Here is a 16,259-nt window from a genome sequence, read left to right as displayed (position 1 = left end):
TTGGTCTGTGAACTTGGGAGATATCATTAAACAAACACACAGAGTCTCTGTCCCTTGTGGAGCTTATATAGTAACCTACTAGTTTTGAATGCAGAACTGTCTAATTCCAAAATGGTAGAGCCTTAACTAGAAAATATGAGTTTCCACTAGCATTCTATGATGTTCTTCAGTCAAATACTCTTTCCTGACATGGCTAAGAGATACCATTCCATTTTCATATAGAATATTTTTACCTGGATGAGTCCTTATCAGTTTAAATTGATATGGAAAAAAATTAGCATCTCCTTGCCCTCATGCTCTCCATTAACTACCATCAACTCTCAAGACCCCTACAATGCGTATAAGCCCATAGTTCTCTTCTACGTAACCTCTCCTTCAGTTATCTCCAGTATTTCACAAGGTATAACCAGATTGGGGATATGATTTTGCCATTGTGGCTCATAAAGGGCAATTATCCATAGTGGGCATGTGTCTCAGTCCAACTCCTTCACTTAGGAGAATCACATGTGTTCATTTCTTTTTTTTTCAGTTTTTTTTATTGGTTATTCAAAAAATTACAAAACTCTTGACATATCATATTTCATACAACAGTTAATAATATGGCATTATGTAAAAATGTGGATGTGTAATCGATGTGATTCTGCAATCTGTATTTGGGGTAAAAATGGGAGTTCATAACCCACTTGAATCGAATGTATGAAATATGATATGTGTTCATTTCTTTAAATTCCCTTTTCTCTTTCACATGAGAGATCACATTGGACCCTTGACTTTATCTAGTTCTGGTTGATTTCACTTCGCACGATATTCTCCAGTTCCATCCATCTACCAGAAAATGCTGTAATTTCATTCTTCTTTAAGGCCGAGTACTCCATTGAATATGTATTCCACATTTTCCTTATCCATACATTTGCTGATGGACACCTGGGCTGCTGCCATGTCTTGTCTGTTATGAATCAAACTGCTATAAACGTTAATGTGGCTGTATCACTACAGTATACTGATTTTAGTTCTTTTGGATAAATACCAAGGAGTGGGATATCTGGGTCACATGATGGATCTATTCCTAGTTCATTGAGAAATCTCCATACTGCTTTCCAAATTGGTTAGTAATAATTTGCAGTGCTACTGATGATATATGAGTGTACCTTTCCCCCACATCCTTGCCAGCATTTATTATTTGTATTCTTGATGATTGCCACTCTAACTGGAGTGAGATGAAATCTCAATGTAGTTTTGATTTTCATTTCTCTGCTTGTTAAGATGTTGAACATTCTTAGCCATTTGCATTTCTTCTGAGAAATGTCTGTTTAGTCAGTTTTCCAATTTATTGATTGGGTCATTCCTTTTTTTCCTGGTGTTAAGTTTTTTGAGTTATTTATATATTCTTGTTATTAATCCCATGTTAGAGAAGTAGCTGGCAAAGACTTTCTCCCACCTCTCCATGTTTTTAGCTACTTCCTTTGCCATACAGAAGTCTATGTCTCATCCTGCACAAAATTCCACTCAAAGTGGAATAAAGACTTAGGAATAAGACCAGGAACATTGCAACTTCTAGAAGAAAACACACAGTCAACACTCTACCATATGTGTACAGGCATTCATTTTGTTAATAAGATTCCCAAAGCTCAAGAAACAAAGCCAAGAACCAACAACTGGGAGCTCAATTTCAATTACAAATTCAGGTATTGCCCCTGAATGGCCTGTATGCAGAGCCTCACTGCTCCAGTGCTGTCTCTGTTTCATTTGATAATATTCATTCAGGCCAATGCGATGTGGTTACAGGGAACAGAAACTCTCTTGAAGCTGCTCAGATAGAAAGGGGGTTCACTTTCAAGAAGGACAAAGCACTATGAAAAAGGATGTAAGAAGTCCACTTGAGAATTGGGCAGTTGTCAAAGAGCTCTTCTATTTTACTCTTGTAAGGTTGTAGGGACCTTGTTTCTCTCCTTGTGAGGGTGAAGTGGGGAGATATCTGCTCTCTCTCATCTTTGCAGACCTACTTTTTGCTACATGCCAATGGCCTAAGAAGTGTGAACTTGGCTACAAATCTGACATATGACCACATGACCCTCATTAACTATAACCTCTGTATTCCTTACTTAAATATCTCACACAAGAATCTGACTGGGTCAGCTCACTGTGCAGACCAATTGACTTTGATAACATGGTCACTGGGATACAAACACTGGAGACTGTATTAAGGAGTGGAGGGGTACGTGGCTGTGTCATGCTAATATGGCTATGTTAGTCAGCCACTGAATCAGCAGTTACACATGAGGGCAGTTTCCTAAGAAGCCAGCAGTGGGTGGTGGGGATGAAGTCACAACCATGACCCCTATAACAGCATTGCTAGATAAATCTTAAAATGTGTTTATCTCACCACTTCCTAATTCCACTGTTCCCTAAGAAATATGGGGTCCAGTTCAAGTAGTTCCTCTTACATTCAAAGCCATCTGTGACCTGCTCTCCTATGCCTTGGTGGGCATCATCTTCAGTGTAACCTTGGTTTTGTACACAGCCTCTACTCCTTTACTCCTCCAAAATGCTGTGCTTAAATCTGGAATGTTCTCAGTACCTCTACATTCATTTCCTTTCCCTCCAAATTCCTGGTTAAACCTCCCTACCATCTGGAAGTCTGTAAAGCCTGGTCATCCTTCTTCCTCAAACACTTCTTGCTCAGGTGAACTATTCCTACTTCATTATATTAGGTCTTATGATGCCCTCTCTTTTGATATTTCATCTTATTTCACCATACATCAGGGTCTCTGGAAACACAAATTATATTACAGGCAGCTGAATTCTCTAGAATTCAGAAGAGAATCTCACAACCAAGGACATAAGACCATAGCCGGAGTAAGGTGACTTTCTACTGACATAGCCATCCAATGAATAAGACCACAGCCTTTCAATCTCACTCTCAGTTTTCAGTCAATCCATCATAAGATCTGGCTGACAGTGCCCATGACTGCCTTTCATATTCACTGTTTGTTCCTTTTCCACCCCAACTAAGGTGGTACTCATGCCCCTGGCAGGGTTAAATTAGATATGTACTAATAATCAGATGGCACAATGTGTGGGTAAGAAAAGAGCAACCCAGAACAGAATTCATATAAGTTGTCATTGTTCAGAAGAAGTTTTAGTGAAAGAAGCAAAGTAGCGTGGTAACATACAAACACAAGTTAGTTTACCTCATAGCCAAGCAAATGTCCATTGCTCAACTTCCAAGGAATGGTGTTCCACAAAACTTCAATTTCTGAAGAAGACAGGCTATGGGCAAAGACTTCAGATGGGGCCACTGTAGGCTCTGTTTAGGAATAGAAATTGAAAAACAATGATCATTTCTGCAGTTGATTAAAACAATCCTTTGACGTCCTTATTTTTGAGAAAGCATTTTAATGTAAGTGAAACTTTTATAATCATCCTATAAAAATATTTGAAAACATGCACCATGTCTGAAAACACAGACACTGATCTATTGCTGAGGACGAGGTAGCCACAGTGCCACAGGGGTTTTCCTTGCTCAGCGTCCACAGCAACCTGTGCCTTCCTCCCTTGCACCTCTTTCTCAGTATTTCCTTTTTCCCTCTGTTCTCTATACCTCTTTTTCCCCTCTCTTTCATCCCACACCAGCTGCTTGGGAACTCCTATAACACTTTCTTATTTGGGTCAAACAAAGTCAAAGTCAAGTTCAAGTAAAGTTCATTTACTCAGCAAGCACTGAGTGCCTAATTCCACACAAGGGGTGATGTGAATTTGGATACTGACTCTTTTGAAAGAGTAGGTAGACATGCCCATGTGATCTCCAGTGAGGACACCCCCTTATAATGAACATTCTTGGGTATTCATGGGAATCTCATAAGGCTCAATGATAAAGTCTTCCTCTGATTCACTGAAATGTCTGAGTGTATTTCCAACAAGCCCCTCATTTTTTTCTTAGGCGACTAAATATCTTTCTTATGTGTGAACAGACAGCCCTTTGACCAACTCCTCAGAGTGATAAGGATGATTCAGGAGAAGGGAGGTGAGGGGCACAATAATGGGCCAAAGGCTGAGTCTGCTCCCCACTTCCCACAGCCAGTTCTCAGGCCCTAGATGCTGAGGGCAGATAGTGTCTGAAGTCCTCCCGCTGGCTAATTTCCATCACTTCCCAGACCCACAACCTGCCCTTGTAATTCCTGGAAGCTCTTGGAAATGGGGTCTGGTGATGACTGCAAGACTCTTTCTTTTGCAAAGATGCCTATAATACCTGTTTTTATCCTTTTCAGAACTCAATGGGAAATGAGAAGACAAGAGTAAGGGTGGCCGTCCTCCGTCCTCAGAAATATGGAGTCTATTTTTAGGAATAACAACTGTGGACCTTTTTTTTTTTTTTTTTCAATTTACTGCCAGTTCTGAGGCTAGGAGAGACACTGGGATATACTGCATGAGCTCAGAATGCTTAAGGCCAATGGCTCTGGGTTAAAAATCCTGGCTCTTACTACAGGAGTTTTGGCAGATTTATTCATCTCTTTCATCAAGCTTTCATTTCCTAATTTGTAGATGGTAGACTTTTCATTTGAAAATTCTAATTAGGTAATTCCTGGCAGATGGCAACCATGCAATACAGGTTGGCCCCTGACATCCTTGTTAGGTGGAACCACACGAGGTGGCCAATATTCAGTTGCTGTCATCTATAAAATGGTGATTTGCTATCATTTTCTAGAGTGATCTTGAGATGTCTCAGAATGTGGAGCAGATTTAAAAGGAGAGCAGAATGACTCAATGGTTTTCTAGTGAAGTGTGTGTGTACACAGCAGAATGATGCAATGAGGCCAGAGTGACAGGTCCTCATATCCCTCAAAGGTTCACATTGTACATCTCTTGGATGGCATCTTGGCCCTCGCTTTCCGTCTTGCTAATGACCTTTTCTCAGTTGCAGAAACCACAACAGAACTTTGGACTAGGGTAGCTTCCAGGGACTATTTTATTCTTCAACCAAGAAGAACAGGGTTGCAACCAATTGTAAGTCTCTCAAGTCTTACACTTCAAGTCAGTTATGGTTGATCTTTATGACCTGCCCTGGGGACATAACCACAAGTTTGATTACTGTTGACTTGAGGAAAAAAAAATACCCCTAAAGCCACAGAGAATTTTCTAGTCAGGTTTGAGCACAACTAGCTTATTGATATACAAACTTGTTTCCCCGCACCTTCTTCTGCAGAGAACACTGTTGTCACTGGGCTAAATGGGCCTTCACCTCTGTTATTATAGACACCCACTTTGACTTCATAGGGTGAAAATGGCATGATACTTTCGTTCCTGAAGACGTATCTTGGAGTGTCAGGGGATGTCACCACTGTCTGGATCCAGTTGGTAACCCCAAGAGGGCGGAAAGCAACCACATACCCAAAACCTTCACCATTCTGCAGCTCTTCAGGGACTGGCTGTAAAGAAAAGGCACAGTCTGTCACCCTTAAAGACAAGGACATAGCAAAGTGATGAGTCCTCATCCTTAGTGTTTCCTATGAATTATCAAATAATAACCTTCACCGTATCAAGTCGGAGATTTTAAAAAGAAGAGGAACACCAGGGGCACATTTAATTCAGCTGATTTTTAAGAGACATATAATACTCTTTAACAGGCACCCAGGTACTGAGCTAGACTTCTCAGTGATTATTTGACATGTGAGTGTCTTTAAGTCCACATCTGGGTTTCTAATAACCCATACTTTGAGTCTAACATACTAGATATTTTAAGTCAAATAAAAATGATCAAATCCCTAGTGTTGTTTTTATGGAAAGAAATCACACCTTGATACAGTGACTAAGTACAAAGGAGCAAAAAAAAAAAAAAAAAAGAAAAGCAAATGAAAGTAAATACAGCTTACTGAACTCAAGACTGCATGGACTCATGCCAAAAATTCTATTGGCATTTATCACAAGCTCATGATGCTTTATTTGTTTGTTAACATATTCAATTAATATAAATAAATTTTGTGCTAGCCCCCCCGCATTTCATACATGTTAATTACATTTTCCCCCTAACTTGACATAAGCAAAGGATAAAAGATGGTCAGGAAAGAAATACAGACTCAAGCACCTGTGGGGATGTGTGACATCATCAGCAGGAAATTCCAGGAATACAGGGAGAGCACTGAGGGAACCTCAAGAGTCAGCAGCCAGGAGTTGACTCTCACCCTCTGTTTAGCAGCCAGGTGTCCATGTACAAATTACTATCTTTGTGCCTCAGTGTTTTAATATATAAATGTTCCAAGAATGAAATAAGAAAACTTTTGTAAAATGACAGGGACAGTAATTAGCACTGAAATATTTGATACCAGTACTACCAGCAGTGGCAACAGCGGTACCATTATCAGCAGCAATAGCAATGCCAGCATCAGAACCCACATCACAAGCACCACTGATAGTACCACCAGTACCACCCACACAGGCACCACAATTCCCAGCACCAGTGTCACCAGCACTGGAGACATGAGAACCAGTAGCACCTGTTCCATCAATAGTACCAACACCAAAACAACGACCTACACCACCAGTACCAACACCTCCAGCAGCGGCACCTGTGCCATCAGCTGTATCACCAGCACCATGAAAATGAGCACACACACCATCAGCACCATCAGCACCAACACTAGAATAACTACATCTGCACCACCAGTGCCACCATGAGTACCTGTGTTCCCAGCACCACTACTAGCACCTGTGCCACTATACCCACCACCAAAAGAACCAGTACCAATTGCACCACTACTACAACCACTACCACCACCAGCCCCCACAGCACCAGTCCATCCCTAGCACCACTGTCACCAACTCTACGACTCTCGGCAGCATTAGCAGCACCGCCTCCATAAGCACCAACAACGGCGCCAGGCCCACCACCAGCAGCAGCAGGGTAGGAGCCAGCAGCAGCCAAAGCTATCTCATTTGTAGCAGGACCACCAGCACCAGTATCACCAATAGCACCAGCACCAGAAGCACCACCACCTGTGCCACCTCCAGCACGGTGTTATTGGTAGATCCAGTACCAGCACTAGAACCAGTACCAGAAACACCAGCACCCCCAGCAACCGCACAGTGCCAGCCCCAGTCCATTCCCCCAGCAACACCTCCATTAGCATCACCAGCACCACCGCTATGACTGCCACCAGCCCTAGTGCCATCAGCACTATTACAAGAGCACTGTGAGCACCAGCACCACCAGGACCATTCCTCCAGCACTACTAGTGCCACCAGCTCAAGGACCTGCACTACCATGGCAACAGCATCACGTTCAGTACCACCAATAGCGCTGACACCATTACTAGTATCAGCAGCACCAGAATCTGCACCACCAGTATCAGTACATTGTTCGCATCAGGAACATCACTATAAGTCCCATCACCAGCATCACCAGCATCACCAGCATCGCCAGCACCATCACCAACATTACTACTAGGACTAGCACCAGTACCACTACCACCAGAACCACCAGTGCTACCAGCACTAGCGTCAACTATAGCATCCTTAGCAGGAGCACCATCAGTACCAGCCCTGCAGCACCACTACCAGCATGGACACCACCCAGGAGGCCACAAGGATCATGAAAATAGGAGCACTCTGACGAGGGAAGTGCTGCCTGGACACTTACATCCCAGGTGATCACCAGTTCAGACCGGCTTCCGCCTCCTCCACTGACTTCAGAGGGAGGCACTTCTGGAACTGCGTGGGTCAGAGAGAAAGAGATGAAACCCTCTTTGCATGTAGCAATATTTATCCAAAAGAAGACTCATTGTTGCTTTTAAAATACATGAAGGAGCTTCATCATTGACACATTACACACACACACACACACACACACACACACGTCCGTGTATATATCCCATATATATAATTCACAGATGCCTTAGGTAACGACTTAATGTATACACACACACACACACACACACACACGTGCGTGTATATATCCCATATGTATACATTCACAGATGCCTTAGGTAACGACGTAATGTATATTGCATGAAATTATAAAATATTTTGGGTGAGGTCATCAGATGATTTTATTTTACCTGAAATTATAAAACATTTAAAACCTCTCAAGAGGTAATAAAAATGAAACTTATTTGAAAGGGACATTGTGACTGGTGTGAAGGCTAATAAAATATGGAAAATGGATTCACCAGGGACGCTGGGAAACCACTCCAGCATGAACCCTGAACTGGGCTATTCCAAGCAGAGACATGAGTCTCAGAACAACAGTGGCTTTATGGAGGAAGGATACAGACTGGGACCCTCCCATCCTGGTAGGAGGTATTTATAAACCTCAGGCAGGCATCGACTTTCACACTTCTGCTGAGAACTTTCCTTTAGTAAACTCAATGACACAGCTAGCATATAAATTCTTTGAAGGTGGGTCTTTGTCATGCCCATAGCTGTATCTGCAAAGTCTGCAAAGTGCTGAGCACACAGTAGACACTCCTGAATACGTGCCGTGTGAACAAATGAGCAGGCTGTAGGCAGGCACTGGCCCCCATGTCTCCTGGTACCTGCCACACGTACCACGTGCACTGTGCCAATCAAACGACATCGCTAAAATGTTGAGATGTATCCTTTGACTTTATCGTGACTTGGTTAGCTCCTAAAGTGACATGCTTGCTGTTTCAAATATTCTATTAGTTAATATTAATTAATATGCAGATTATGAAAAGGAAAGTTTATGTCCCCTCAGCTGTCTCAATAATGTGATGCTGGGTATGCATTCCACTTCTAAGTCTTAAAATTAGGATAATTTTAGGATCATAAAGCCGTTTAGATTAATAGTTACCTTACATGGAAATTAATAACAATAATTCTTACTTAATTGAACAGTTGAGAAGCCAAAATATAATACCCATCAATTGTTTGAGCTCGTGTGTGTTCACTGAGCTCGGTGACAGAATGAGATTTCCTAGCAGCAAAAAGTCCAAATGCCATTGTTTTGCCAATTTGTCAATGTTTGTTTTAAATGAAAACAGCTTTTCCCTGCTAACAGGGTAACAATGTCAGATAGTAATTATAACCTTAATGACAAAAATGTATTCACTCAACATGCACTAATGATGGTCTAGGAGGGACTGAACTCCTGGAAATGTCACACAACATCAGAGTCACTTACATGGGTTGACTAAAGCCATATGGCAGATTTCATTAGAAAAGTCAGATAATTGTGACACTGCATTATGGATATGGAGTCCCCACTGGCCTGGAGACCAGGGCCAAGGGAACTGGAGATGCACACCCAGGGACATCTCTTCACCCATTACTCAGAAAACAGAAACACTAACCTGCCTCTTCAGTTCTTACTTTTTCTGAGGGTAAACTGGGTTCTCCACCTCCAATTTTGTTACTGGCTACAACCCGAAATTCGTATTCCACCCAGGGGTTTAACTCCACTACGGTAGCTGTGTGTGTTTTCCCATCGATGACCTCAGGCACTACAAAGGAACAGTTCAGAGTTGTCAGAGTCTCTGATGCCCAGCAATGCCTTGAAATCCATTCCTAAGCAGGGACAGTGGCTGCCTCTTCCCTTACCTGTTGTGACAGTTTGCCAGCCCACAGAGAAAGGTGTCCTTGCTTGGATAGCGTAGGAGGTAACCGGGCTGTGGTTGTCTGTGCCTTCTTTCCACGACAGCTGGGCTGTGGTGTCTGTGATTTCTTCTACCTTCACATTTCCTGGTGGTCCAGGTGACCCTAAAGAAGGTGAATATGCATACCACTGTCACCCACTTCCACCAAAGTGAAGAGAATGTCCCGTGACCACTTTAGTACCTCCATGTGGTCCCCGTTTAGAAAGTGCTTAGTGACAAAGGCCAGGTACCTAGTAAGAATATCCCCTGACACGCATTTCCATTGTTAGATCTTAAATCTGGATAGAAGGCCATAATCCCCCAAGCTCCATTGTGACTGTATGTAGGATTCCTGTTCCTTCCAAATGCAGTGCCCCTGGCTTTGGATAGACTGACATTCTCTTAAACCCAGTGGTTTACCTCTGTAGTTCTCAGCTTGTTATCTAGTGATGTTTTAATTCATGATTCACTCTGGTCATTTTCCAGCCCAATAGCAACAGTACTCTGGACAGTAGCTTAGGTTGGCAAATTTTCTCAGGAATCCTGAATAAATAATCCTGATTCTTTTAGAAGGACATACACACATTTGCGAATGTGATATTCTCTCTCCTATTTAATCCATATGCTGATTGATGGCATGCTCAAGAACATATCAGCTTGGCAGCCATCCCCATCACAGTGAGAGCTATTTGAAGGGCAGAGTCAAGAATCTTGTTTCTCTGAATTGACACTCATCTGAATTGTCATATTTGCTGGCAGGAGGAGGACTCAAATCAACACTATAATTTGCATGTTCACATTCCCTCTCATCAAGGCTCTTCCTCCAGTAAGGCATGATCAGCTAAGATGTGAAGGTAGGAAATCCAGGAGGCGTTCCTGTTACCTCTCACTATGAGCTCGGCAGCAGAGGAGACACTGTCCACTCCCGTGTGCACCATGCAGACGTACTTCCCACTGTGCGTCAGCTGGATGTTTCTGATCATTAGATCACCTGAGGAACTCTGTTGGGAAAACCGGCGATGGCCACACCGTTATTTTTAAAACACAAAGAATTTTGGAGACTATGGCCCAGAAACACATGGCAATGGAATCTGTATTTAGGGTAAAAACTAAAGTGGGACTAGACAGAGGATGCAATAAGGGAATGAACGGAAATAACACCAAGTTAAAAACCATACATGACTGCAGATAAATATTTCTGCAGACAAATAAATGACTAGCTTTCCCCAGGGGCATTTATGGTTTCAAAAATAAATGAGGGCAGAGATTATAGTCTCAGAGTCTATTTACTTCCACCAGGGTGACACTTCTTTTTATATCCACCGCTCAGCATCAGCTCAACTGTTTTCTCTGATTCCAACCCCACTGCAATTATCTGCCTGAGAAGAAGCAGAAACCATTTAGGTATCTAGTGGGAGATAAATGCAGTGCGACACAGGGATTACCACAGTTGAACACTGTTCTAAACACATTGGAGCTCAAAAAGACTAATGCCATTTAATTCCTCAGCTGCAGAACTTTAGGAACAGTCAGAATGAACCCCCTCGATAAGAAGAAATGGAAACATTTTAAACCTTAAAAATATCAGCTATCCATAAAGACATTCGTGAGTGTCTCCCAGCGCCAATTAACGGAGCAAATATATTTCTAAATGCTCAACTTTAAACGGTCTTCATTTAAAGAGAATATAAAATCATGTTCATAAAATGACTAACTGCAAGTCGGTTTCATGCATTAGTAAAAATATGGATTGAAATAAAATAATTTGGAAAAGCAAAGCCCTTTGAAAAAGATTAGCAGTTGATGCCTGACCTGGTACAGGACACAGCAGCATTTATCTTGTTAATTAAAAGCATAGCTTTCCTCTTGGGTTTTCCTAGAATATGTTGAAAAGGGGATCTGTTATCCTATTTTTAGGTAATTTCCTAAAACCACCTACAGGGTACTTCCTTCCATATTGCTCCCTGCCCTGAGGATTCTTAATGGGCCACAGATTCTCTGTTGGTTGGATCATATGGCTTTGGACGGAACTTCTTGAGCACTGGGAGAGACCAGATGTGTGCTGATTGATGGCCACAATTAAAAGATAATCCTGAAACTGTGAAGTTTGCAGATTTTACTTTCCACACTCCGAACTTTCTTCTTTTCCTCCCTCCCTCTTTCTCCTCAGGGTTATTTAGAAATTTATTCCCAGGATGAAACCCTCAATGCTTGCTGACCTTTACAGGTTTTCTGAGTTCCATAAAGTCACAGGAGGGTGATTATCATTTCTATAGAAATCTTTAATTTTCAGTAAAAAAACTGTTGATGTTAAATGCCGTCAAGACATTGGGGATGAGGCTGTTATTCTCCCTACTTTCATCTGCTTACTTTGAAAACAGTTGGGTAAAAGAGAATTATAACAGGGCTCTCCTGAGTCTTTAGATACCTGCATGTACCATTTCAGCACACTGCTGGTCTTGTCTCTTGAAGGAGTAATGGAGAGTTTGGTATCAGGATGTGGCTTCTATTGACTTCAGGTATTGATAGCGGGAGAGACAGAAATGCTTAGCCAGGTCACAGAAATCAAACTATCTTCCTAAAGAAATGTAGGCTTACGTTCAGAGGACACACCATTTCTAAGTATACGAGTGTACCACAGTGAACCCAGTGAACCTCACCATCATGTAGGCCACAAGAAATTAATTTTAAAAAATAAGATAAAATAACTATGGGTAAATGACGGAAAGATCAATAGAGAGAAAGGGGTGGGGAGAAGGAAGGGGAAGGAGAGATACTGGTGCCTCAATTAGAACAAAATATATTCCATGCTTGTATAATTATGTCAAAATGGATTCTACTGTAATGTATAACAAAAAGGAACCAATAATAAAATTAAATTAAATCTAAAAAAAATGTTGGAAAAAGAAGCAATTAACTAAGATATGTAGAAAATGGGAGCCACTGATTTTTTTTTTTAACACCAAAATGTTGTTAAAGTAGATAAATATGTAAATGGAAAGTAGAATTCAATTTTTGCCAGTTCAGTAACATGTATTTATATTGTACTTTTCTGGCCCTTTCTAACTCCAACTCATCTATTGTCTTAATGCATCGCTTCATAGAAGCAAGATTCACCTTAACAGAGGTTTACCCAATCCTGCTTAATTAAGCCTTCAAGGGCTAAGACCTGCCTGACACATGACCTTTGTTCTCCAGGATGTAAACCCAACCCAGGGTAACAAGGAATGTACATGTGAGGCAGATTCCATCTGCAAACCTGGGAAGTTCAACTCAGGTCAAAGGACATCACGTGGCACACCATGTGTGGAGAGCTGTAAAGCAACAGAGATGAATGTTTTCAAGTTCTGCTGACAGTGTGGAACCAGAGCTCCTACTCCTGCTGCTGGGAGGAGTGTGAATGGGTGCAACCCCTCTGGAGAACTGTCCAGAAGTCTCCACTTAGGCACAAAATAAGCATCATCTATCACCCATTATTTCACCCCTAGGAAGGGACTTATACTGCAGAAATGTGTGTGTGTGTGCATCGACCACAAGATATACACAGCTGAAAACCAGAGGACTCATGTCTGTCTCGGTAAAACTCATCAATAAATAAGTGGTATAATCATTTACGGAAATACTATTGGGACATTAAAATGACAAAACTATGTACATAGATCTATGTAGCTGCATCTAAACAACACAAAGGATACAAGCCAGAGAGAAAAGAGGATACTGGTATAATCTCACCACCCAAGAGAAGGGAGCTGTGGTTACCTGGGAAGGAATAAGTACTCTGGATTGAAGCATCATGGGGGATTCTAAAGTGCAGATCATGCTCCATGTGTTCCTCATGTGAAAATCCACTGGGCTACTTGGCAGGCACACATTATCCCATCATTTCTTATCAGGATGCAACTATTTCCAGACATTAATAAAAAAAAATTCCCAAAGGAAGTTTCACTGATAGCAAACCCAACTCTTTTCCACATCAGGTTGTCACTCTTGGAGAATGTAATTGTTTATTGGGTAGCTGGGATAAAGCGGGTGGGACAAGACTGCCTGGGAAAATCTAAGTAAAATTTGTCAAAATGTAGTAAACCAGTAGGTCTCCTCTAAATAGGTTTCTCGATATATTTATTAATGAGATAGCATAATAGATATATTTAGAGACATTTTTCTTTAGAGTATAAAGAAATTCAAATGAAGGAGATTATAACACTAATAACTTTCAATGAATTGTTAGGCACACTAATAATTGTTTGAGTGAAAAACGGCTTGGTGTTTCCTCTCTGTTAAATTAGTCTGTAGTATTTTCCTAAGTATTCTTCCCCTCCCCTCCCTCCTTGAATAGAATATACCACATAGGCAAGATGGGGGGCAGGGGGTCAAGTTTTTACTTTCTTTTTCTTTCATCCTGATATTCTTTAAAACCTCCCTCTAAAAACCTCCCCCAAGCCATGCAATTCTAAGTTTTCTAGAAAGCAAGCCATTTTTCTAAGCTGCAGGCCACAGGTTTACTCAAAATAGGAGATCTGGGCCGTGGACAAGGTCTATTCCAATGATTCATACAGAAACTTATACAGCAGGAGAAAAAATCCCTCAGTGATACAAATTTGAGTGCCTTCTTAAAAGCACTACCTTTTTAAAAATAAGATAATTCATTCAAAAACTATTTATTAAGCAACTACTACACTTCAGTTGCTGGGTATACAATGATGAGGGGAGAAAAAAACAGTCCTTATATTCACTGAGCTGACAGCTGAGAGAGGCAGTCATCAAACAATGACATAAAACAATGTCAAATTACAGTGTAACTTAAGATCAGAGAACACAGAAGAGTCTACGGTTTTCGAGGGTTTCAGTGAATGGACCGTTGGGCCCAGACATGCGATGTAATCAGAAGTCTTGGAAAAGAGGGTGAAGTGGTCTACATGGGCACATATCCACATGCAAAGCACTCGAGGACACAATCAATTTGTTTGACTCAAGAAGGGTAGGGTAGTGGCACACACCTGTAATCCCAGCGGCCCAGGAGGCAGAGGCAGGAGGATCATAAGTTGGAGGCCAGCCTCAGTGACTCAGTGAGAACCTAAGGAACTTAGTGAAACTTTGTCTCAAAATTTAACAAGTGTTTGTGTGTGGGGTGGAGCATTGCAGATGTAGTTCTGTGGTTAAGCACCACTGGGTTCAATCCCCACTACCAGGGGGAACAGGGGGGTTGCTAAATGGGTTTCAGGAATAGGGATGTCAGGAATGTAGTTAATTTACAAACTCTTTATCTGTCCCCCCAAATTAAAAGTTCACTATAGCCAACATCAAATGAATATTTACATCAAAATTACAGTAATTTTTTCCCTTTTTGAGCTAATTGTATAATTTCTAAGTTTGGCTAGAACCATTTACCCTTTTTTTTTTAATGCTGGGGATTGAACCCAGAGCCTTAAACACACTAAGCACACTCTCTACCACTGGGCCACATGCCTAAGCCCTAGAATCACTTTCTTATTGAAGTATTTGTTCACCTAGTCATACACATTACTTTTAGGAAAAAAAAATACATATTTTTAAAACATGCTACAGGGACAAGCAGCAAACAGATTTATAAGCAAAATCATCTTTGACATGAATGTTAAGGGAAAATGTAGCCTGTATTGAATTAAACAGAAGAGGATCTTATTAACTTTTCCCCTGTACTTTCTGAGGTGATGACGCTAATGAAATTTGGGATGCAATTTAAAAGCCACTCTGCACTGAAAGGCAAGCAGTATGTGATGTGATAACCCATGCCAGGAGAAACTAAATGAGCAGCCGATCATCACTAATTACAGGCGGGCTGGAAGCACACTGTGGTGTCTGCCATGTGCTAAGAACCGAGGTGCAGTGCAAACTTCGGAATCGGGGAACGTCTTCCATGTTGCCAACAGAGCCTCAACTTTGAGTGAAACAGATTATCACAAACACTAATTCCTTAGTAAGCACTCTCGATATAAATGCTGCCACTGGACTGCCAAGAAGCATAATTTCCCAGTATAAAGAAAAAAAATACATTTTGATGGCTATTTGGAAGGCAAGGTTGACTAGGCGGGCCTCCTCCTTTTTATCACTTTATGCAGCCTGTGACTGCAGAGCCACCCAAATTAATCATCGGTCCCTTCACAGGCCTGCTTTCCAAACCCTGACACCGCATGTAAATCACACCCAGGTGCCTTGAAAGCAATCGACCTATAGGTTTCTCCTGGAATCTGGTTGGTGCTTTCCTCTGTGAAGGTCCCTAAAGGAACTGGTGGTGACATGAGTCGCCTCTGCATTTATGACCAAGCAAATTAAACCTTGCCCCCACTCGCCCTGGACAGCCTCCTCAGGGTCACCTTCCTTACATACATACTCTGCTCAGGCAAGGAACAGAAAACGTAGGCAGCCACTGAAGCATGGTAACAGGACCAAGCTGGGACATGGTGCTCATTTTTATTACTAACAATGGTTACAGTCACTTGGTTGTCTGAACAGGTGATATTTAAGGCAGGTAAATGCCATCTGTTCATATCAGAATTTGCTCGACATTTTTTTTTTTTTGGAGGGGGGAGGTACTGGGGATTGAACTCAGGGGCACTTGACCACTGAGCCACATCCCCAGCTTTATTTTGTATTTTATTTACAGACAGAGTGTTTCTGAGTTGCTTAACACCT

General features: G+C 41.6%; 1 protein-coding gene across 5 annotated transcripts in view; it reads right to left on the bottom strand.

The window, feature by feature from the left end:
- Positions 1 to 16,259, bottom strand: part of Cntn3 (contactin 3) — a 332,030-nt gene that overhangs the window by 28,442 nt on the left and 287,329 nt on the right. For 4 of the 5 annotated variants that reach the window (XM_046425549.2, XM_058573014.1, XM_058573016.1 and 1 more), the window contains 6 exons: positions 10,471 to 10,588; positions 9,553 to 9,711; positions 9,306 to 9,455; positions 7,634 to 7,704; positions 5,192 to 5,426; positions 3,192 to 3,307 (listed from right to left, as the gene is read on the bottom strand). In XM_046425549.2, the coding sequence (XP_046281505.1) occupies positions 3,192 to 3,307; positions 5,192 to 5,426; positions 7,634 to 7,704; positions 9,306 to 9,455; positions 9,553 to 9,711; positions 10,471 to 10,588 (849 nt within the window). The remainder of the gene's footprint in view (positions 1 to 3,191; positions 3,308 to 5,191; positions 5,427 to 7,633; positions 7,705 to 9,305; positions 9,456 to 9,552; positions 9,712 to 10,470; positions 10,589 to 16,259) is intronic. The other variant, XM_058573015.1, reaches the window with a different exon arrangement.

Source organism: Marmota monax, unplaced genomic scaffold (assembly GCF_021218885.2).
Source record: "Marmota monax isolate L192 unplaced genomic scaffold, Marmota_monax_Labrador192_F-V1.1 WCK01_AAM20220418_F8-fsc00028, whole genome shotgun sequence".
NCBI lineage: Eukaryota > Metazoa > Chordata > Mammalia > Rodentia > Sciuridae > Marmota > Marmota monax.
This window is presented reverse-complemented; position numbering and strand designations above follow the sequence as displayed.